General features: G+C 40.4%; 1 protein-coding gene and 1 pseudogene across 2 annotated transcripts in view; one reads left to right on the forward strand and one right to left on the reverse strand.

Moving 5' to 3' along the window:
* The first annotated feature begins 1,321 nt into the window (after window positions 1-1,321).
* Window positions 1,322-2,519, forward strand: LOC104125434 (annotated as a pseudogene).
* A 5,197-nt stretch (window positions 2,520-7,716) lies between these two features.
* The window catches only part of LOC104125466 (tubulin polymerization promoting protein), a 73,703-nt gene continuing 56,496 nt past the window's right edge, over window positions 7,717-24,923 (reverse strand). For both annotated transcript variants that reach the window (XM_009637914.2, XM_035893472.1), the window contains one exon: window positions 7,717-15,122. In XM_009637914.2, coding sequence (XP_009636209.1) covers window positions 14,928-15,122 — 195 coding nt within the window. In that variant the 3' untranslated portion in view covers window positions 7,717-14,927. The remainder of the gene's footprint in view (window positions 15,123-24,923) is intronic.

Consider the following 24,923-nt stretch of genomic DNA (forward strand, 5'->3'; position numbering starts at 1 on the left):
CGCAAGCGCCCCTGTCGTCCAGCGCTGCTTTTGCTCATATTCTACTTGCTATAATTAATAAAATTTTAATTGGATTATGATCCATTGTAGTCTCAATTTATAACACTACCTTTGGTTCCTTCCATATATATCCCATAATGTTGTACAATCACTAATTGCTTGTGTGTCAGGGGCGGAATGGCTGGGCATTTGTCTCAAAGCTTGGCCACGCGAAGCTAACAGGACACTGCAAGACATCGTGCAAGCTGTCCCCTGCACGCACAGCCCCAGGGACGGCAGCGAGGCCCCGGTAACATCCCACATGGGGCCAGCCACCGGTTGAGGGTGTGCGCGCGTGATCGCCGCACAAGACCCCAGGCACGGGGGGGGGCTCAGATGGGAGATGCGCGCCGTTGCCCTGCGCAAGCATCAAGCTTCTGCCAAGGACTGGTGCAAAGGCGCTACCGGGGGCAGTCTGCGCAGGTGTCTGCCTGAGGAACACAGCCTATAAAAGGCGCCATCTCAGACCCTTCGGAAGATGAGCAGAGACATTGCGCGATCATCAGCTGTGTGTGTGTGAGTGTGTTCACCCACCAACGAAGACACTCCTACCCCTCCCTCCCCCGCAGAAGCACGGACCCCCGGGACGCCACAGATCCATGGTGGTAACTGCCTGAGCTCTTCCATCCAGACCTCTCGCTTAATTTCCTTCCTTTCCTATCGCTGCTTTCTCTTTTTCCCCCGGACAGTTATTAAATGGATGGGTTTAGGACATCTGACCTCGTTTGCATCTTAATCTCGCTGGAAGGGATTGAACCTGGAGAGGTTGGTGTAGCCGCCCCTGGCCTCCCAGACTCGTCTGAAGTCGGCTAGAAAGCCAGGGGGCCTTCCTCTCATCCAAACAAAATTGGATCCTAACATTCATTCTCACGAACAAGATCCCTCAAAGAGAGAGTGTCTTATTGCCCGCCTGTTCTTGTGTTGCCTTTCCTTACCCGTGTACCTCTCAGGGACATTAGGGGTGGAACTTTGCAATGAAGTGATACTGGCGTGCTGCCTTCCTGAGGTACCAGACCCACACTTCTTGTAGCTCTGTTTTGTCTTAAGTGTGCACCTCTCGGGGGCATTAGGGGTGGAACCTTGTGTTGAATTGATGCTTAGGTGCTGCCTCCATGAGGCGACTGTCCCGCACTTTGATTTGTTTCCAGTGATTGCTGCAGGCTTTTGTCTGCTTTGTGTACGTAAGACCTCCCAGGAACGAACAGGGAGAGGGTGGTATAGCGCGTGAAACTTGCGTGCTGCCTTCCTGGGACGACTGCCCCCTCCTTATCTGAGTGATAAAATGAGTGCCCCTGGAGGCAGGGAAGCTTTGTTGGATTTCTTGGAGGAGCCCAGTGCCCGACCTTCTCTGCCCTGCGTGGATTGGGTGCCGAACAATTGGCACAATTTGCAGAGCATTGTAGACCAAATGGTCGCTCTGAAAAGGGTCGCCAGGGCTCGTCCTGGCAAATGGAAAGCCATTGTCTGCGCTGTCCTCGGCGCCAGCCTAGCGGCGGCGGTGCAAACAGGTGACCGCCATCATGCCACTGAATCTCAGGCTGTTGAATCCCTCCAAACTGTGGTTATAACCTTGCAAGGAAAAGTTGGGGCATTGGGAAAACAACTGGAGGAGGAAAAAGACCGAGTTAAGAATTTGCAAATAGCTCTTACAGAGTAAGTTCTTGTGAATGCCGCCCACAAGGAACACTTCCCCCCTGCCCATTTACCCAGTTAACAATCTGCAGGCGGCGAGAGAAAAGTTACAAAGAGCCGAACCACCCTCGCTGCGACCCTTAATTAAGACTGCATATAGTTATGAAGATGAGTGGGATCATTTTCCCCAGGTTATAACTAAAGAAATCCCCTACACTGCCACCGAATTGGCAAAATTGAAAAAAGATTTTGGCAGAACCCCTAGGGAATAGGAGACGGATTATGTGTGGAGAGTGTCCTTATCAGGAGGGGATCAAACTTTTCCTAAGTGAACGGGAGATGGAAGGATATTGGGGGCCAGGAGTATTTTTAATGCCCGGAGACCATCGAGCCCACTGGTCCCTAATGCAATGAGCAGCTTATTGGGCCAGAGGGTTAAACACCCTGGAAAGGGAGCACCCCCTTGCCATTATGGGGACTGTTGACCAATTAGTGGAAAGCGTGCAGAAAGTGACTTGCTTGCAAATGATGTACGATCAGAAATTGAAACCCAGGCAGGAATCCCCGATGATGATGCCGGCAGATCCTGAGTGGATGACCCCCCTCGTAAGGGGACTCCCCGACTCTTTAAAACCGGTTGGCATACGATTGCAAGGAAAAATAGAGGCGATGGCTCAGGGTGAGAGAGTCGCAGCAGCCTTAGAGGGACTTACTCCCGATCGGCCTCGCCGACCCCTAGATAGGAAAATGTGGACTTGGGATGAAGTAGCCCCATGATCAATTATGGGCGCAAATATGGACCTGCCGTGCTGCGCCCCGCCCCCCCCCCGCAGATTCCAGGAATCTGAGGTGGGATGAAGTTAAAAATGGTCCCTTGCCCTGGAGGTGCAAAGTGGCTGCCCCTGAGAAGACCACCTGGGAAGAGGAACATTCCATACCAGCGCAGCAGCTTGTGGGCAAAAAGGCCGGCAAACGGGGCAGGGGGGGCAGAAATCCCACGGGACCTCACAGATGGGCTGCCAACAGACAAGTTGGAAAAAACTGGTGGCGGGGTGGCCTGATAAACCAGCGAGCAGGGAAGCAGACCCTAAAGGTGCCACTATGCCCAGCTTACCTTCTGGGATTGACCCTTTAGATCGTTTTGCTAGTATTTACAGCATATCTATCTGCTCTATTACCATTGGCAATGTTTTGGTCCTTGTTATCCCTTTGGTCAGCCACCATCCTCACCTGTAATAGGTGGAGAACCTCTGGTACCCCCTCCCCCCCCCCTTTTTTTTTATTTGTTCTGGCAGAATGAATTTATGGCGTTAGGTCAACAGGTGGCGAACTCTGTTAATCTGCTAATTGGAAATTGAGTTGAGAGAGCAGTTTGGACTGCTTGGGGCTGTTGCCTTACTACTTAATACCTATTTATAAAGTGTTCCAGCAAAAGAGGATGTAGCCTCTATCAAACATGCTATAGTACCAGCCCTATGGTCTTAGCTGGAAAAGATTCTGGATAATATATTTATGTATTCCTATCTGGATGCTTATTACTAACTAGTATTTGTTACCAAAAGTGGTTCTACAAATGCTACTGAAAAAAAAAATTGTGTTCTGAGCATTAATAATAAAATTTAAAATGCTTTTATATCAAAGGTGCATTGTGACCAAATCATTAAAAAAAAAAAAAAACAAACACAAAAACAAAGGAGAGGGCTGTATTATAGGTAGACATTATTGGCTATCATCTGCTTTGTATTTGAAAGTGGAATCTTACATCTTTGGTAGGTAAAATGCTGATAAGACTTATGTATTGTATATATTTAGCTAACGTAGTTGCATTATTACACACCAAAAGGCATGTGTGCCAGGATGTTTCTCCAGGATGCTTTTGAACTGTTCTAGCCATATGACAACAGTCATAGATAATCCTAAACCATTAATCAACAGATTAATCCTAAACCATTAATCCAGCAGTATTTACAGTATAAATACAAGCTTGTGTATTTTTTCTTCCTACCATTTAAACATACAGTAGGATTTGAAGTTTTCATGTTTTCAGGCACGGAAAAGAGGTAAAAAAAGAACGCTCTCCTAGACTACTAACTGTTTCAGGATTATCGGGTCACACTTTGTACTCCTGGGTCTGCGCACACAAATGTTATAAACTCAGTGATTTTTGAAAAACTTGACACTGTTAATTCTGGAAAAAAAAAAAAAAAGGTGGAACTAGTCATATGCAACATGGAACCCCAGTGAGCTGATCACTTGTGCTCGAGAACCCATTTATAATTTGAATCGTATTACCTGGTTGCAAGCCATGCTGGAGATCATCACGAACCAAATAGCTCATGCTCTTGATCTATTAGCAGACCAAGCTACCCAAGTATGCACTGCACTTTTTCAAGATCACATGGTTCACACCTACTGGTGGAAGAAGGTGTTTGTGGTAAACTCTATGATTCTAATTGTTGCTTAAAAATAGATGATAATGGACCTATCGCTTAATTTCCCATTTTTTCCCTTCCTTTCCTATCACTGCTTTCTCTCTTTCAGTTAATAAAATGGGTGGACTGACAACATCTGACCTCATATGTGTCTTAATCTCACTCAAAGGGCTTGAACCTGAAATGCGTAGTTAGTCCAGCTGCCCCTGGCGTCCCAGACTTGTCTGAGGTTGGCTAGAAAGCAAGGGGGCCTTCCTCTCCTCCAAACAAAATTGGATTCTAACATCATGCCTGTAGGTAGTAACCTGCCTTGATCTGTAAGGTGCTCTGGAGAGCCACTGACTCATCTCAATGTGCTTCTCACCTGGACAGTGGTGGCTCTTCTGTGACAGCCCCAGGAAAGCCTGTGACAGGGTTTCACTTATCTCTGAGTTATTCGGGTTCCCCCATTGTGCCTTTGTGCTCCTTCATGTTTGCGGGGAGGAGCTTTTTAATCGCAGAACAAATGATGGAGTTGCTGGACAATGACTGGCTAGAGTCATAGACAGTTATAAAACCTGACCACGGCTTAATTTTAAACCTTGGTAATTCACCTTCTTTTTCCTGGCAATACTGACCCTGCTGCTGTAGCCATTCTAAATGGTGAATGAAAAAGAGGATGATTTTCTTTCTCAAGTTCATGACAAACTGTCATTCTGCCAGTTTACTGTTGCTGTAACTTACAGCTCTCTCTTCAGGTACCAACTTAAATAACTGTTAATTACAGCTACCAGAACAATCCTGCCTGCACTTGGTTGTTTTCACTATTCAAGTGCTGTCCAAATAGGTAATTAATTTTAGTGGCAACTAAAGTGAATCTTCTATCCTAATATTATGTATGTTTCAAATCCAAGCTGAGCCCATTTTACAATAGACAAAACAGGCAAAAAAATGTGGGTAAAATAGGAGAATTTGTAAAAAGTTGACTAGAATACTACTAATTTTTGAGTTCTCTTAGGTTATTTTTCCTTCCTCAGCTTTCTTAGTCTGAGAAAAACAAGCAGGAACAGAAGAAAACAAAATTGACAAATGAGTAAAATAAACAATTAAAAGGCATAGTATACAGGTTACTTCAGATAATAAAGAATGCCTTTACTGAAGTTTCTTCAGTTCTCCTATTTATAATTGGCAGAAAAAATACTGATCCAGTTTGTCTTCTGGAGTGGAGGGATGGTTAAAGGCATGAATACATCTCAAGCCAGTGAACTTAGGAAGCTTAGCTAAATTATTTATGCAACTATAAAAGTAGCAGTTCAAACAGACTTGATGCTGATTTATTTTCTAAATCCTGCTTGTTTAAAAACAGCTGTAGTATTTGAAGTTTAACAGTTCATTTTTAAGTTGAGAGATTGTATTTAAATGTCAAGTAGATGGTCTATTTGTTTACCTTTTGTTTAAAAAAAGTTGGAATAATAAAAAGATAAGGGTAATATATGACATTTCACAGATAGCTCTGTGTGTAATTACAGAAATACTACAACCACTAAGCTGCTTTCAAGTGATCCCAGACAAATACATCAGCATAATATACTGCATGTATTTTGTCTTGAATGGATGAGTTCAAAAGACCACAAGCTCTAGTAAAGGCACTACTTTGCTGAATTAGCTTTCAGGTTGAATACATGGCATGGGCTTGCTGTTCAAATATATATTGGCATTCAACGATCTTTTGTTAAAAAATAAATGTTAGTCTAGATACCTGGAGATAAGTCATGTTCCACCATGCTGTGTGTAGAATTCCTGGCCCCCACCTTTTCTTTTTGTCACTATTCAGTAATGGCAAATTCTTATTTTTCTGCATGACCCTCAGTTCCTCAACTGGAATTTTTTTCTTGGGTACAAACAAAACTGCCTTGGATGAAGAGTGTGGTCTTATCCACTACTATAAAAGCACTTAATTAAATGATCCCAGGTACAGAACCTATTTAGCTGGCTGACTCAGGGAAAGCATTCCATGCTAGCCAATTTCTGTTCCACATACAAAATTCTCCTGGTATTACAGTGTTCACAGAACTCAAGTAAAAACAGGATTAAAACCCTGTATTTTGTTTTCTACAGTATCATCAAAAATGGCACAGTAATGATATATAACAGCTGGTAACAGTTTTTTATCACTCTAGTGAGGGTGCAAAACTGATACTAGGGTTGACTAGCTTACCTGCCTCAATGAGGGAGGACACTCTTGTGCTAGCTGGAAGCAAGAGCTATCACCTGATTCATTCCAGCAGCCCCAGTGGGCTATTCTTTCCTATTATTCCTGCCACTCCTTATATTCCTGCATTCGTTCCTGAAAACCCCTGCAGCCCTTGAGCCCATGGATGGTTGTGTAATCTAGAGTTTACAGTTTTGGAAATAAAGTGATATAGACCTGGAATGAACTTCTGGTTGGAATGTGAACCAGAGCAGTAAATTTCACTGAGCCTGGGTTAGTTTACATTACTAATAAAACAGTGCAGTGAGTTAAATAGGAAGCTGAGGAAATGAAAAAAGGCTAACTAGAAGACCAGGTTTTATGAGTCCCCTGAAGACTCAGATTTTGCAGAGATTTTTTTTTTTTTTTTGGCCTTTTTTTCACCCTGCCTTTCTCTATGCAGTGCTGACTGAGGTAGAACATCTGGTAGAACCACAAGAGATCAGCCTGCATTTGGCATATGGATGTGAGAGGAGGAGACCTGATTTTTTTTTTTTGCTAAAGGTTCTGCTTCATTAGGTGTTCAGAGATATAAGGAGCTTTAGCTATGTTGCAGTCATACTACAAACAGTTTATGGTCTCTGTGCAGGAAGAAAAGCAGTCTCAGGCCACAGCTGTATTAGATTTCACTTAAAAGGCATTTATGAAGAAGGTTGTCAAGTGTGTGAGCACAGAGAACACCACTTCCACTTCGAGAACAACTTGAGAAGAGACAGTGTAGCTGTGAGGTGTTTAGGTGTTTCCTTGTAGTTGCTAACCCAGTACCTCTACATTTCTAGAGCAGCACTGTGCCTGGGTTATTTTCACATTATTCAGTATGTTATGTTGTGAGTTTAATTAAATAACTCCAGTCTTCTGTTTCTTGAAAAATCATGGTATTATTGCTACTGGGAAGCTGAAGAATATTGTTATTTATAAATAAAAGGTCCATACTTTCTTTTGAATGTAACATCCTTAAAACAATGTTCTGTGTAGAAAATGACTTTCCTCACCAGTAAAACATTTTCAACACCACTCTGAGAAGATGAGACAAGTAACTCAGGCTTTTGAGACTGAGGACCAATCTATGTTAAGTACTAGTTAAAAAGAAATGGGATTCATTTCTGACAGATCTCATTTGGTAGATCACTATCATCATGGCTATTCAAGGATCATACTAGAGTTCTCAAAATGTAAATGGTCAGCTTCATTCATTATTAAAACTAGGAAAATAAATGGTGAGGAAGAATATATTCTGCTCAGAACCAAAGCGCTGGTTGTTCAGAGTGTATTTTGATGCACTTCATACATTTGTTAGCAATTTGCTTAAAATCTAAACTGTAGAATAACTTAGTAGCAAAGTTTATCAGCAACACCATTTACTCCAAGAAATCCAGGATTTGATGTAGTAACACATTTATTGATCACTTTACCAACTAAAGATACAATTTTATACAGTCAATCAACAGCAGTAACATACTTTATGAGAAGCTATGCTTTGAAAAATGGTGTTTACAATATGTATTTCACTACAACTTTTCAAGCCAAGCTTTTACAGTGCTAATCAAACTGCTGTACTTGAACTTTTTCCCTAAAACATCAACATTGTTGTAGACAAAGTAGCTTTTCCATTGTTAATGTGGGTTTAGAATTTAACAAGACAACTTTAAAAGGTTTAAAACATCCATAACATTGTCATTACTATAACATTCACACTGATAAAGTGATACATTTAATACTTTCTAGCATTAATAAACAGTGTAAAAATATATTGCATATATATATATATATATAAATTTGTTTCCTTTTCCTGAAAAAACCTAGTACAAACTAGTAGTATATGATCCCCCTTCAAGTTTCTTTTACTTATTTTAAAAATTGAATAGTAGTAGTTTTAAATTAACAGAAACAAAGATATGGAAACAGAGAATCACTGTTGTGCTCCCCCATAACCTCTCATCGTGGTTACTAAACATATTAACCCCTTGGTAATGGTGGTTCCATTTTTGCTAACACCAGTTAGCATTTTGGCACTGACTGCAGCGGGGATAAGATTTTGCCCAGTGTGCTTTGCACTGGATGGTGCCAGGCCCCCTTCGTCAAGTGGTTAAAAATCTTTGTTTAGGATGCATTTATCTATCATAGTTAAGATTAAGAATGGTATGCTCAAACTGTTCATTTGCAATAATGAAAACAAAGGTTCAGTGTTAAATCAGTGAGAAGAAAAGTAAACTTGTAAGGTTAAATGATCATGTAAAATTTTTACCATGTTGAAAGTTTCACAGTGAACACAGTAGGCTAGTACAGTTCAATGTTAATGTTTGCAATGCCTGCAATTATAAATATTGCAAGTAATATTAGCACACAGCAGCTTCCTAGTTTTCTGGACCAAGATGAAAGACAAATGAAAATAAGAACAAGAAATAGTAAGATTCACTGAAGGTTTTTATCACACTGTACAGTGCTCCAAGGAAGACTATGTCAAGACCTATCGCCATATCACAACTATTTAATGACAAAACAAAGACAAAACACTTTTGCCTCTACACTTTATGATCAGGTCCTGACAGCATGCACATCCAGATTTGTGTAAATAAAGAATTAAAACTTCTAAACCAAATTAGAAATGTATGTTGGAACAGTGTGGACAGATAAATAAGCTAGCAAAGGAATAAAGCATAATGTGGATAAATAAATGATTCATGACTGAAGAAAACCAACCTCAACATTCAAAAATTATACTTCTGTATAAATATATTTCTCCTGTAATATTTAAATCTGTGAAACATAAAACCTTGCTAAGAATAAACTTCAATATACTCATCTAACATTGACCATTTCTCTGCTTTACAGAACATAAAAACAAATTACTTTGTATTACAAGCATTAAACAAAACATTTTCCCTGCTGCAATAGTTTGCCAAAGCTGATATATTCTAAACCCAGCACAAAGATATACACAAATACACATTTGCTGCATCCTATAACTTCTTTTTGTCTATGACCTTGCCATTGCATACACTACAGTGCTAACAAAAGTAGTTCACCAACAGGATTTTATAGGGGACATCAGAGTTTGTAGGTTAACTGACCTTACACAAAGCATTTAAAGAGCAGTATGTATTTAGCATGAATATTACAGCATTTTAGCTGCATTAATATAACCCTATTTAACTGAGCCCAGGTTGCATTATTTCACATTATTTAATTACTTTGTTTAAAAATAGCAAGCATACTGAAACTCATCTGATATAAATTGGACCTGAAAATAATTCACCATTGTGGGGATACAGATTGCTACCTTTTTCTTTTTATTTTTTTCATCTATAATATAGCTCCTGATCAAAATGTAAAGATGGATGAAGTATGAGTGTATTTTTAGGGCTACATTTTTAATTAATTTGAATGTAACTTTATGCATGTTTGTGATCTGTTCTGAAAAAAAACATGCAAAGTAAAAGAAAAATCTTGAATAAAGATAACTGAAGGGCAAATTATCCTGAATGTTATGTTAAAGACCTTTACAAATGCTTACAACAAAACTTGCTTTGTACAGTGCCATAAATTTTACAAGCTAATTCAAACATTTTCTGACAACAAAGAGCTGTATCTTAAACTTGTTTTGAAATCCACCTTCTCCATATGGGTTTTGAAGCAAGGCAATATACTGAAAAACCTAACAAAATACTAAGTATATTACAGTTATTTCTCCTGGCAAAAATTAATTACTTGGACAATTAAGACATGGATGTTCTATCTGCAATATTATTTAGCTTCCTGAAGCACCATTCTTAGCTGGGACATCTTTCAAAGCATTGGTTTTGAGTTTAATGAGCAAGCATGAATGGAACTAAAGGTCTCTCACTAGTTCTAGGATTCTGAAGACTTCAAAAGAACATCGCAGTCCATCATTTCCAGCTTATATTACGCAAGCCAAATGGACACTTGAGTGCACAAGATGAGTAACTGAATGTCTAAATGGTATTTTATGTGCAAACACTCCAAATACAGGAGGTACACGTGTATTAAGTTGAAGCACTCCAGACTGTGAGAATTTCACACAAGTTTGTGACCTGTCATTGTGCTTCAGGTATTTAATTTTATAAAGGTCCATGCAAGACTCAAGTCCATAGGCATTGCACAGCAGTCCTGTTTCCTGTTCCCACCTCAATATACCATGACTTTGTACTTACTAACTGATGATGAACAACTGCATGTATACACAGTGTCAACTTGCTTCACAAAGTTGGGGCCAAGGAAAATATAGGGCCCATGCAGGGCATAATTTTAAATAGTGTCTTGAGAGCACTCAGAGGAAATCTTGCTTTCACCCCAACTCTTCCTCTCTGCTACTTCCTCACTATGGAGAAACTCTTCTTGTCACACCAAGTCTATTTTAGAATCACTGAAGAGTGATTCCCCCAAGAAATAGGAACAGAGTAGATGTGTAAACACATAAAAGCCTCTTTAGATCTTGACCTTCATGCTATGGAGGGAGAATGGCAGTGTCACCAACTGACCAAGCTGAACGTCATTGACTGCAGGACTAGAGTTTGGCCCTAATAAGATTTAAGGTTTGGATCAACATCTATATGGTTTAATTACTTAGTTGGATCCAAAGAGTCTGCGTATACACACACAAACCTGTACAAGTCTTGTGTATTACATTACTAATAGGCAAGCCAATAGCATAATAGTCACACTACAAACAATGTACACAAAGGTGTAGTTACTTTGGCACACACTCAAGGCTAACAGTCAGTTAAGAGGACACATACTAGTACAACACACTACATTTGCTCTATCATGAAGGTAAAGGGGTTGTTTCTTGGCCAGTGCAAACAGAGAATTCTCATTCATGGATGACAGGCATATGCCCCCAGAATACATGTCTCACTGAAAGGCAGGGTTATGTTTTGAATATCGTAAGCGCAGGCACAAAGAATTAAAATTAATTAAACTATGGCAAGCCTTAAGGAAAAACCCTATCAATTACAACTTGAAAGTTTTGAATTTGGAGAAAGATATACAAGAATTTTCTCTGCAGATGGCTACAGATGGCTGGGATACCTACCACTTGCAAGCCAAACCCATAGCAGTCATTTGCCTTTTAGTTCTGGCTAATTCCAGCTATAATAAAAAAATATTAATTGAGCCAATAGAGGGAAAATATGGGTGACAAATGCTAATTCATGAACAAAGCTTTTTATAATGCCAAAAAGTAGTCCCAAAAAAAGGAAATGAGTGTAAACCTTATTAGGTACCCATGTCCTTACTTCAGACATGACATTTAGTTACAGTCTGGAGTCTGGTGCACAGGAAGAGCATATTTGCTACAACACTTCAAGGGTTGAAAATGGGTCACCTTCTGCAACTCCTGAGTTATCCCTTCCCCTCATCTCTGAAATACCAGCTGTACTTTATGTCCTGAGAGTTGAGGGAATGGCAGATGAACAAGAAAATGTACTTCGCCTCATTCCCAAGCAGGCCTTGAACTTATGGCTAACATTCAGGCTACTATTTAGCCTTTTAATTTCCTACAGGTATTGGTGGAAAAGTAAGAGCTTAAGTAGGTGGCTGAACCCCTAATGCACAGTTACATACTCTGCTTTTATTCATAGCCCTTATCTTCCACACCAAGTGTAGCAAAAAGGAAAAAACTTTCTGAAATACTATCTTTCCAGCCACAACTTCCCTTTGTCACTGTCATATCAGAATGACTTCTTTTCATGCATCTGTCTGATTGAGTTTTAAAACTATCCAACTCTAGAAACAAAGAAGTGTGTTCCTCAAAATAAAATACTGCTATTTGAAGCATCTTCTCAGGTTCTGATCCAAAGCTTACTATGCCACTGAAAGCATTTCAAAGACCTTTGCAACAGGTCCATTCCAAGTACTTAGGTTCATGGCAGGGATTTTATACTGTCCCAGTAACGCATAGTAAACTCTGGCAGAACCCCAGCTAGTTCTAAGCAGAGTAGCTCAACTTATTATCAATGTCAGCTTGGATCAGTTCACATCCTCAATTCTTTTGCATGCCTTCTATCGTATGAGTGTGCTGGTCTCTCTCACACTGACCTAGCAACTTAAAACCTAATTATACCTTAAAACCTTCCTAACCAGTCTGGCATTACTGACACTCAGTATTTGGGTACCTGAGAAAGCCTGTCACTTGTGCACCTCAGGTTAAGTATCACCTGATGTGCCAGACAAGGCATCTAGCTAGCAACAAACAGCCAGATCAACAGTGCTGAAAGGGCTCTGCAGTATACTGGACCTCACTCTTCATCCAGGCTGGGTCCGGATCTTTTCAGTTACCAGTGAGTTATGAGTCAAGCCTTAAAGTCAATTGGAAGAACAGGGACACTCATTTTGCCTGTAACTGAGCTGAGGGATTTATCAATGGTTAGAGGCTTAGCCCTTTTATTCATTAAAAAACCAGGTCTATCCTGAAGCCTTTTTCAGGTGCACAGGCACCAGTGACATAGAACAAGGTTCTCTAGACAGTTCACTACCATGCTGGAATAATTTAGCCATTGTTGGTATCACAGTATGCTGTTTTCTGCCTCAGAGTGTGACAGGCCACCAGTGCAACACAGGAGTGGATAATCCTTCATTCCATAGAAATTTTTCTTCAAGAATAATGGGTAACTCTTGGAAAGGTTTCACAAAGCTGGATGCTTCTTATCCTGGGCATCCTTACATACATCAAAAAATCTTCCCAGGTAACCAGAGCCAAGCCATTTAAATCTTTACAAGATCATGTGCTGAGTTTTGGCAAACCTCCCTCCCTCTTCAAAACAAAACCCAAAACAAATTATGAACAAACAAACAAAAAATATCTCTTAAGTCCACAAAGAAGTCTTTGCCTTTGTTTGTTATTGTTGTTTTGGTTTCAGGCTGATGTATGGGCTCAGAGTCACTGGAGGCAAAGTTACAAGAAAGGCTACCATTCAGTGTCAGAAAAACAAAACATGAACAGTTTAAGGGCTGAAATCCAGTGCTCTGTTTCCAGACACTGGGCAAATACAGACTGCTGACCTGCATGGCACACGACAGCACACACTGCTCACTAAATTTTATATACTCTGAGTGGGATGCTGATATGGGTCATGGGAGAGCAATAAATTTATTAACCTTTACTCAGAGTCAAACATGAAAATCAGTGCGTGAGCTCTTTTTAAAAGAAAGCAAAGAAGAACTGCTAGCAGCTGGTTTTGAATACTGAAAATCTTATCTTTCTTAACTGTTAGAGAAGCAGAGTAATACATTAGGGTACTTGTTCAGCTCTTGTGGAAAATTGGACCAGCCTTTTCTCTCCTTTTTAACCAATATGAGTTATTTTTATTCCTATTAAACAGTTTTGGCATTCTGGGCCCCAGGGAGGTTGCATTCAGCTGCCCGTACCTTAAGCTTGTCAATTTCTACTTCTATAGCAGTAGAAAGCCATTCCCATCAATACTATTACTCCCAAGTCAGGCAGCAAAAGTGAATAGAGAATCAAATCCCTTGGTTTCAAACAAATCTAACAAAGTGTAGCTCAGCTATAATAGTATATTTTTGTGGGCAAATTGCACCTAATTATATGTATATTGTAAATGTCCTTATTCCAAAGGGCTGTAAACTTTCCTTATATGTGTTATAGCTTAAAGGGAATATGTGCCAATGAATAATAACATTCACTTAATAGCAATCTGATTGGCAGTGTTTAGTCATAATCAATATTTTAAAGCATTATTAGCTTAATGCCCCCTTCATTTCAAATGTGAGGCAGTCCAAACTTGAAAACAGGCTGCAAAAAGCTTTAACAGACCTTCTTAGTAATGTCTTATTCCTTACCTCTCCGGTCAGTACAATAGCTCCATCCAAATCCAGCCAGTCAGAACCATGCTACAGTACACACAGTAACAAGCACAAAGTATAGACAGGAAGAAAGTAAGGGCTGGTATTTTCCACTTCTTTCTTTTGACATAAAATACTTTAGAACCTGTATTGGCCTAGAAATAGCTTTTTTTTCAGTTTTTCATGAGTGGTGTATGACATTTACAGGCTAGCACCTTGTATATTACAACCACTTACTCCCCAATAGTATATTGTTGAATGTTTTAAGGAAAGTGCCAGATCCTATATAAGACATTTAAAAATAAACCCCAAAACAGTAGTCAAATCAAACTGCATAAATAATGGGATATTCTTCAGAAAGAATGCTATGAAAGACCCTCTTTTCAAGAGGTTCTCTTCAACATTCTCAGGGCAACTGGACATTTAGGAATGTTTGAGATCTTTTGCTTGAATTGACAAAGCATGGTATAACTGCTCTTGACTTTGGTGGGGGTTTGGTTGGTTGTTTTTTTTTTTAAGCTCAACAAATAATGTATTTTTTGTACTGATATATTTATTTTTGCCAATATATGCACAAGGAATGTAATGAAGCGGCGTTGTGCTGCAAGTAGCTCAGCAGATGTTGAAATCAGTTCCAGTTCCTGAAAACAACTTCTTGACAACATAGTCTTAGCATTCACAATAACCAAAACATGTGGGATTCATCTACATCATTCTTACAAATATATTCTCTTCCCCCTCTCTTTCTCCCTCTGTGTTCTAAACCCTCAGCCTTACTTGTTCCCTTGTACTTTATGATCATATGTGCCTGCATGCTTATAGCCAGATACGTATCCTGAAGCATCCACCAGATCTTCTCGGCCAGCTTTGCCTTTTCCTTTCCCACTGGGATCAAATCTCTCTTTGTGAGAACCCGTGAATTTTGATGTATCTGTAAGGCGTGATACAGTTGGAGATGAAATGGCTTTCTATTGGAAGAAAGAAACACATCAGAAATCAATTATTCTTAATACAGATATTTGTATATGCTACCGACATTTAAACCTTATAACAATCACATAGCCAAGAACAAAATAGTGCAAGTTTTGTCAAAAACTTTTGGCAGAGACTTTCAATATGAGACACTTCTGATTGATAATCAAGTTCTAAGCAGCAAAGATATGAAGAAGTCATAAGAGAACAGCCATGTTCAAAATCCATTACATCAACATCCAAGTAATAAAAGTCTGGCTCCACCTATACAGAAAAAGCAAACCAATACAGCTAGAGTTCATTGCTTCAAGAGACAAATTTATTCTAAAATCTAGGATTCATGAGAGAAGTAACTAACTAGGAGGACTGAAAGTTATTTTCAATGTTTGCATATTAGCAGTCTATGAAAATGGCACTGAGCAAAGACTTTCCTCTACATTGCTTCTGCTGAGTCATATCAGGCTACTTAAAAATTGAAAGTTTTGCTGTCATTGAGACAAAGAAAATTTGACTACACTAGCAGAAAGAAAAAGATATTTCACAGAACAATATAGGAGCATGCTACCTGTGTGCTAGGACTGGGAGCAGTCTCTTTGATCCTTAAGTTTATATTTTAAAATCAGAAGAGAAAGGGCACTAAAGGAGAACAGAAAACACAAAAGATTTTTGTGTAGTAGCAGAAACAGAGCGAAGATGAACAAAGACTGATAAAATTTGGGTGTCTTATGTGCGCCACCCCGTTAAGATGCATTTTAGAGACAAAAGTGACATGGGCTTCCTTGCAGAGCATTTATCTTTCATCAAAAACCTCATTCATGTCCTGGTTTCAGCTGGGAGAGAGTTAATGTTCTTCTTAGTAGATGGCATAGTGCTGTGTTTTGGATTTAGTATAAGAAGAATGTTGATAGCTCACTGATGTTTTAGTTGTTGATGAGCAGCGCTTAGACTAGTCCAGGACTTCTCAGCTTCCCTTGCTCTGCCAGGTGCACAAGAAGCTGGGAGGGGGCACAGCAGGGACAGCTGACCCAAACTGACCAATATGGGCTATTCCAGACCATATGACGTCATGCTCAGTATATAAACTGGGGGGAGTTGGCCAGGGCACAGTGACCACTGCTCAGGGATGGGCTGGACATTGGTCAGCGGGTGGTGAGCGGGTGCTTTTCCTGGGTTTTGTTTCTCTCTCTCTCCCTTTGTTTTCCTTTTCATTACAATTTATTATTTTATTTCAATTATTAAACTGTTCTTATCTCAACCCACAAGTTTTCTTTCTTTTGGTCTTCCGATTCTCTCCCCATCCCACCAGGGGGGGAGTAAGCAAGCGGGTGGGTGGTGCTTGGTTGCTGACTGGGACTAAACCACAACATGCCTCTAACCCACCCTCAGCCCAAATAAATGCTCATTAATGAGACCTGACAAACAGACTTTTGAAGTAACACACAGCTCTTCCCTAGGATGACATTCATTGAATATCTTTTAATGCCGAACATTAAAAGATCAGAGACTCCAAAAAGATGCTTGAATCTGTGCCAAGAGGAACAGGATACCTGGATTCAGTTAGACAGTGAATGAATACTGTAACTTGTACACCATGGAAGCCCCATTTCCTCAACGCCATTTAAATAAAAGCTGTTTTGAGAGAATCTGTCCACAGACATAACTATTCAATGAGAATCTCAGGTTGTAAACTTTTGCTTTTCTCCCTCCAAACATATCCACCACATGACACATACAATACTGCACTGCTCAGCATTATTTTCACATAAGGCCCTGAGGGGAAAGGTGTTGTGGAGGTGTGAGTTCTGTCACTATCTGAAAGAAAATGACCACTAGAGCATTCATTTCTCAAAACAGCATTACTGAATGACCTTTAAGAACTTATGTCTTGCAGTACTATTTGCAAAAGGGTTATTTTTCTATATTGAAAACCAGAAATGAAGACAATGCTTAAGAAGGAAGTATTGCTGCTTAATACATACAATTTTCTTGTCCACATTGGCCTGCTAGCACCTTATAACCAGGAAACCTGTTATCTAGCCCAGCTAGGTAAAATGAAAATGCAATAAAAATGTATAAGCAGAGACATCAAAAGCAGCAAAGTAAAAACTCCTGGCTTGGTGCCCAGCTGAGAATTTATTCTTTCTGCTCCTTAGGGCATTAGTAAATCAAACAAGTTGTATGCACAGTCATGTAACAGAACCAAAGGAATGCCTAGCCACTGGAAATTATGCTGTCAGCTCAGGGAAACAAAGACATACACTTCTGTAAGAGTGCCTAACCTGTTTGCTTCACCCTGGGCACAGGCACTAAGAATTCTATGCTATTTTATGTCTTACTTGTCAATCACTATTTTGTTTGGTAAGTGAAGGGAAAGATAGGGGCTTGTACCTTGAACAAAAATTCTGGCACAAACCAGTAGGAATAAGCTTTTATATGGTGTAGTGCTTCCTGTTACACAGCGTGCATGAGCAAGAGCCCAGCCACTACTTGAAGACAGTCAGACTGTTTGACTGAACAAAGTCTTTCACCAACCACCATTTTGGACCATGAAGCATCTATAGTCATGGGCAGTATATGTGTCTCACCTAACTTGTATAAATACATGGCCTCCCCATTTCATTTTAATTTTAAAAACCCTGCAGGTCATAACAGCTGCAGGAACATACTAATAAAGGCTGACTGTAGGACAGAATACATGTGAGGAAGTTTCTTATGCTTGTTTAAGTTATTACTAGCTCATTCCCCCTCCAAAAGAACATATGATGCTTCTTACTAAAGGCATTTTCTTAACTACTAGCACACTTATTGTGTGTTCTTAACAAACTAAGAAAATGAAGATCCCATCTGTGAATCTCCCCATGTAAGCCAGCAAGGAAAAGGCCAGGGCACAATACTTGTCAAAGTACCTTTCATTGTCCCTAACACCAGAAGCTGCTGCTATAGAACATGCAAGAAAGCTTATATAATCAAAGGACTAAACTTTGCCCTATGATTACTTATATAACACTATTGCTAAAAGCCACAGTGACAAAAGCTGTTTGTACTGTAAACATGGAAATACTCCAAATGCAAGACAGGGGCAATATTCAGTATAAAGCTAATTAAACTTAACACATACTTTCCTTATATTTCATCACCACTGCCTTACGGAAAATCAGTTTTCTCTAAATGTGCATATACTCTGGATTCCCACATGCAGAGAGTAGTCTCAGAAACTCTAGTTGACTGCCTTTCCCTTTACCAAATTCATTCTCAGGACAGACTGCTATTCTGAGAATTTGGTCAGTTTAATCACTATTCAGAAAAAGGAGGACTACAGCTTCTACTCTGTTTCAAAGGGGTGGCATGATCGATCTGAAATTTGCCTCAATACCCAAATTATAATACAAATACATAAGAATTCTGGTACAGTAACATAATTGTAACAGACATACTAAGACTTGTATGAGTGCAATATGAAAGGAAATGCATGTATATTAACATGCAAGAAGAAATAGTAAAATGAGGATTAATAGAATGACCTATGTCAATAACAAAAGGACGTTCCCAGGAAGCTACTCCCAGGACATCATTCCCAGTGATAAACAGCCTGCAGCAGATCTGGTAAGATCACAACACACATGGCATGCCAGAAAAAAAAGGTGCACCCTGACAACAATATGACAGCAACAAGGTTGCAGCATGAGCCTTTCCTTTTCCTGTTAGTTTACTAGGAAAACAGCGACACATTTCAAACCAAAAAGGAAAACAGCAGATGGACAACAGCTTGGCCTAAAATTGATGGAGACTGAACTAGCATCCTGAAGCAAACGACCATTCTGTAACAACTATTGACTCTTAAAGGTCATGAAACATCTATCCAAAAACTAGTTTGTCATTGTCAATCATGAAGAACCCAGGAGACATAATGACATCTCAGTAATGGGCATCCCTTGTCATCAGTGTCCCCCACACAGAGGGGATGCAATGTGTGTGCCAAAATATGACCAATTTGGCTCACACCTCTTTGTGCTTGACTGTAAGATTGTGAGCAAATGAGATCTATTAGAAAATAGGTACATGTGAATGAGAATCAGCTTACTAGAGACTTTGTAATTTTACCTTCACCTTCTGTATTTTACCTTCTCCTTCTGTAGGATCTTGTACTGAGTGGGGTTTTTGGATTTTGTTGGTTTGTTTGTTTTCCCCTACTAATTTCCCTTGGTATCTCTCCATTTGGAATTTGCCAGTCATCAGTGTACAGATTTCGCATCCACTACTTCCTCCTGGTGTCTCTTTCATAACAGTGTACATCCTCTGGTGAAGACTTGTGCTGTGACTAACATGAAAACATTCTTTTATAACTCATCTGCTAGAGTCAAGTGTGTTCCCAGTAGAACAGCAATACAGCAAATGGTTGAAATACAAAAAAAATAGCTCTATGGTTTGGCACCTCTTTGACATACCTCAAAAAAAAAAAATCACACTTATTTAGCAGACAACTTGGGACAATGGTTCAAATCTTTGACTTTCATGTCTATTAATTGAAAGTCGATATGTGGTGTATGTGCAGGGAGAAAGAAACAACATTCTAAGTGAAGGTAAATTAACACCACAGATTAAAAAAATACAATCTTTTTGTCCTGAAAAACAGTTAAACAAAACCTAAAGCCCCAGCACAATGAACATCACAAATCCAAAGCAAGAATAACAGTGATCCCACATCCTGTGTTCTTTCAGCGCAGGATGGATCAGGAGACTTCCTGCATCACAGGAGTCACAGTATGTGAAATAAACATGAAGACAAGTAGCGGCAAGGTAAACATTCTTTCTCCAAATTGCTTTTAACTGAGTAAGAACTGCAGCCTTCTCCTAAGTTGCATGTGAAGTCACCCCTTCCCACATGTGACAGAATATTACGATTGAAATATAGCAATCCCTCTTGGTTTCCTGCTGGCACAATTTCTATGAAATGGAGCCTCACTTTGTTTTCAATGGTACAGAATTCAAGCAATTTTAATTCTTTGTACAATATGCTCTCACTCCCTGGACTGATCCATCCATATAAAAGATCAGAGATAATGAGATGCCACCATAAGGCTATGCAGAACACCCTATTTCTCCTTTTTCTTCTCCTTTTATGTTTCTTATGACGGATGCATATCCATTAAAAACAAAATTCTACTTCCCCTGTAAGGTTGCGTGAACATTTCACAGAAGGGCCAGATGCAATCTAGTCATCCTGCTAAGGTGCTTTCTTTCAAAAAAGCCTTTGTAAATACAGAGTAGAATACACAAGGACTTCACATCTGTCTTGGACTCCTCAACCAGAAGCAGCTAGTGGTACCTATATACCACAGAATCATGGAAAAGTTGAGGTTGGAGGAGATCTCTGGAGGTCATGTGCTCCAAACACCCACCCCCTCACCTAAAGCCTGTTGCCAGGATCATGTCCAGATGGCTTTTGAGTATCTCCAAGGATGGAGACACAACCACCTCCCCAGGCAACCTATGACAGTGCTTGGTCACCCTCACAGTGAAAAAGTGTTTCTAGATGTTCAGACAGAACCTCCCATGTTTCAGTTTGTGCTTATTGCCTTTTGTCCTGTCACTGGACACCACTGAAAAGAGCCTAGCTCCAGCCTCTTTGCACCCTCCCTTCAGGTATTTACACACATTGATGAGATCCCCCCAGGGCCCTCTCTTCTCCAGGCTAAAGAATCCCAGCTCTCTCAGCCTTTCCTTATATGTGAGATGCTCCAGTCCCTTAATTGCCTTCCTGGCCCTTCACTGGACTCTCTCCAGTAGCTCCATATTAGTCTTCTATTGGGGAGCCCAGAGCTGAACACAGCACTCCAGATGTGACTTCACCAGCACTGAGTAGAGGGGAAGGATCATTTCCCTCAGCCTGTTTGGCAATACTTTTCCTAATACAGCCCAGGATACCAGTAGCTTTCTTTGCTGCAAGGGCACATTGCTGGCTCATGTTCAACTTGGTATCCACCAGGACCCCCAGGTTCTTTTCTGCCGAGCTGCTTTCCAGCTGGGAAGCCCCCAGCATATATCTGGTGCATGGGGTTGATCCTCACCAGGTGTGGGACTTTGCACTTGCCAAACTTCCCGAGGTTCCCGTCAGCCCCTTTCTCCAGCCTGTTGAGGCTGGATGGCAGCATCCGGATGACCTATCAGCCACTCCTCCCAACTTTGTGTCATCAGAAAACCTGCTGAGGATACACTCTGCCCCATCATGCAGATCACTAATGAAGGTGTTAAACAGGACTGTACTGAGTATGCCCCCTCCAAGACACTCCGTTAGTTACTGGCCTCCAACTAGACTCTGCATCACTGATCACCAACCATTCAGCCAGTTTTCAATCCACTTCACTGTCTGCTCATCCAGCCCCTACAACAACAGCTTGAGGGGCTATGATACTTTCATGGAAGACCATGTCAAAGGCCTTACTGAAGTCCAGGTAGACACTATCCAATGCTTTTCCTTCATCTATCAGGTCAGTCATTTCATTGTAGAATTTTATCAAATTGGTCAAGCATGACTTCCCCTCGGTGAACCCATGCTGACTACTCCTGATGACTTTCCTGTCCTTCATGTACCTGGAAATGATTTCTAGGATTAGCTATTCCATCATCTTCAATGTCCTAAGGTGACAAGTTTATTCATAAAGATGCCTCTATGAGCTGATGACTTAACTGCCTTTATGAATCGAATGTGCACCCAACTTGTTTTTATCAAAATGCGGTTTCTGTTTATGAACAACAAAACCAAATATGGCGACTAAATTGGCAATTGAGCAAAGGGTAGCTGGGAGCTCACTCCTCTGTGAAACCCAGCTATTCATTACAGTGCACACGGCCATTGGGAGGCAAATAAAAAAGGGGGGTGCGGGGAGCTAAACGGTGAGGAAAAGTGTAGGAAGAAACATAGCAAACAGCACAAAGGGCTGGATGAGGGCCATTTCCATCTTAGCAAGTCAACCCTCTCCCTTTATCACAATGAATCACAGACGAATGATTCTGTCTTGTCATATAGCAATTCTGCTTGAACTGTTTACTATCTAGAGTAAACTATCTAATCTCTCTACTTATATTTTTCTAAAGCCAACAAATTACTTGGAGCCAACCTCCTCCTTTCCCTTCTGTGAGGCCAGCAAAGCCTCCATTTTCTTTCTTATTTGCACATACAGTTAACCACAAAGTTTGCATATCACAGAAGATGTACATGAACTTAAAATTTTTATTTTCTTAAAAAAAAAAAAATCCTTTCTCTTCTAGAAAAAAGTTCTACTTAGCACAACAGAATCAAATATCATCACTGCATAAACTCATTTTGGAACACCAAATCAATCAACCAAAGTTACTTTCCAAAAATAACAAGACTTCTATTCTCCAAGACTCACCATTCTTCCCTTCACTTAGTTATTTCCATTAACACAAGCCAGAGGCTATAATTTCAGTGTCTTTGCTGCTATAAAAAGAGGAGATGACTGACGACAGACCCGTTCATTCACCAAGCTTGTATTTCTACTGATATTTTGCTTACCTGTTGTGCTTCCCCAAATCTTAAAAAAAGAAAATCTTTTAAAAATGGCTGTTGCTCCTTCACTGTCAGTTTCCAACCAAAGAAGTAGTCACATGACCTCCAAGTTCATGGAAATATCTCACATGAGTCAGGAAAAGTATGTATACTTCCCGCCTCTTTCAACTGAAACTCCTCTCACACCAAAACCTCACCAAGAAGATCAAACAGGCCACAGCCTCAGAAGCAGAATGGGAAATAAAAAGAAACTTCATTTATACCAGTAGATTTGCTAATTTAAAGTGATCATGCATTTTTGTTAGCAATTCAGGTTTTTTCCCCGCTTTATGTCAGTGTTTACAAAGAAGTGCTGCTAAGACAGCAAGGAGCTTGGAGTGTGTGGCAAAGGAGGAAACAATGACAGAAGGGTATTTATTCAGACTCAAAAGAGAATAAGAAGAGGGGAAGCCAATCTTACTCCCGCCCTCAACAGAGGGGTTATATTAGAAATAGAGCCAGTTCAGAAGTATATAGCAAGAAAATAAAAAAAAACCCAAAAGATAATGGACGCTATTTGGAAGATGGGAAATTCCAACTAGACACATGGGAAAAATTCTTCACCACTGTGGCTGGTCAAGCATAGAAATAGCTTACCCAGAGAGACTGGGGATTCTCTATCCCTAGAGATTATAAAAACTTAAAATCATAGAGTCACAGAACAATTTAGGTTGGACTGAACCTTTGCACTAAGTCCTTGTCTAGCATAAACCCCTGCTCACAGCAAGGCTCAATTGAGCTTGCACAGAAACTTCTCCAGTCAAGTCCTGAACACCTCCAAAGATGGAGGTTCTGTAGCCTCTCTGGGCAACTTGTTCCAGTGTTTGACCACACCCAGGGTAAAAACCAAACCAAACCAAACAATTCGGCATCTCATCTGAATCACAAATTACCCATTTTCCAACTTCTGTCTGTCTGAAACAGCCCTCGTACCAAAGACAGGAAGTGAAAGCTGTAGAGTCCTTTTAAACCCTGAAACCCTTCGCAACAGTGCCACATGCCTCCCACCTCCTTTCTTACAAAAGACACCTCTGCAAACTTGGGCAGATTTCACCTTTTACCTCAAGATAATAGATGAATCAAAGAACATTTTACAGAGCAATTAGAATGTTCCCTTTGATCAGTTTTGAGAATTAGAATGTTTCAGAAATGTACTTTCAATCCTTATGAAACTGAAAGGAACTACAGTAAAAAGGAAATGAGAGCACAGAAATCAAGAACATACATTCCGTCAACACTACTGTAGAGGAAGAATATAGCAGTTTGATGAAGACAAATACATTCCCTGAAAGCCATGCAGTTGCACTGGTTTGGTCTGCTCGCAGCAGAGACACGGCATCAACACAGCTAAATCAGCATGAGTTTTATGGACTCAACAGGACCTCTATCTCAACTTTGGTATCAAATGCTTAGAAGCATCCTACGAAGCTTGTGCCACAATCATGAAAATAGAGAACAGAGTAAGACTAAAAGATTCCCCACGCTTTCAGGACTCTTCCTTCCAGAACAAACTTAACGCAAAGGAGGAGGAAGACAATTCAGTGCTGCTAAGGTCGTGTTCTTCATTTTTGGCCAGCACTCATTACCATCCTTTCTAAAAAGCATGCAGTTTAATAAAACACCAAGCTAACGCCAGGAAAGCTGGAGCATTCACCTGGCACAATGCGACGGGCAGGACAACCAAGTCAGTGCAGCACCACACAGCTGCAGCTGCGTTGCTTCCATTGCTGCAGCTCGTGCAGTCCGTGGCAAGCTTTCTCTAGCTGTGCTGCGCCGTGTGGCTTTGCACTGAACGTGGCACCATTCCCAAAAAAGGACCTCCAGAACCAGTCACTGGGAAGTAGATGCAGCAAGAAAAGCTACTGGACTTCAGGAATACCTTACATTCAAAACAGACATGAAGTGCAATGAAATCCTGTCTCCACTGAAGAAACTTGCCTGAAAATATTTTCCACTGCTTGCCATCACTGACAAAGATTCAGGTTTGATTTAAAGTGGTTCCACAGCATAAGCAGAAACTTACTGGCTTGATGCAAAACACTGCAGTAAGGATTTCTGGGGGTTTTCTGCCTGAATGACGAATGTCCTGGTAGTACAGAAACCTGCCTTAGGTATTGTGTCTTTTTAGTAACCAGGGGATCAATTGAAATATTGGAGGCAAACGTTACCTCACAAAAGGGCAGACTGCAAGCATTACTCCGCTCCCCCCTCCCTTTTAAAAAAATAA

The sequence above is a fragment of the Egretta garzetta genome, unplaced genomic scaffold (assembly GCF_000687185.1).
Source record: "Egretta garzetta isolate BGI_Z169 unplaced genomic scaffold, ASM68718v1 scaffold14, whole genome shotgun sequence".
NCBI lineage: Eukaryota > Metazoa > Chordata > Aves > Pelecaniformes > Ardeidae > Egretta > Egretta garzetta.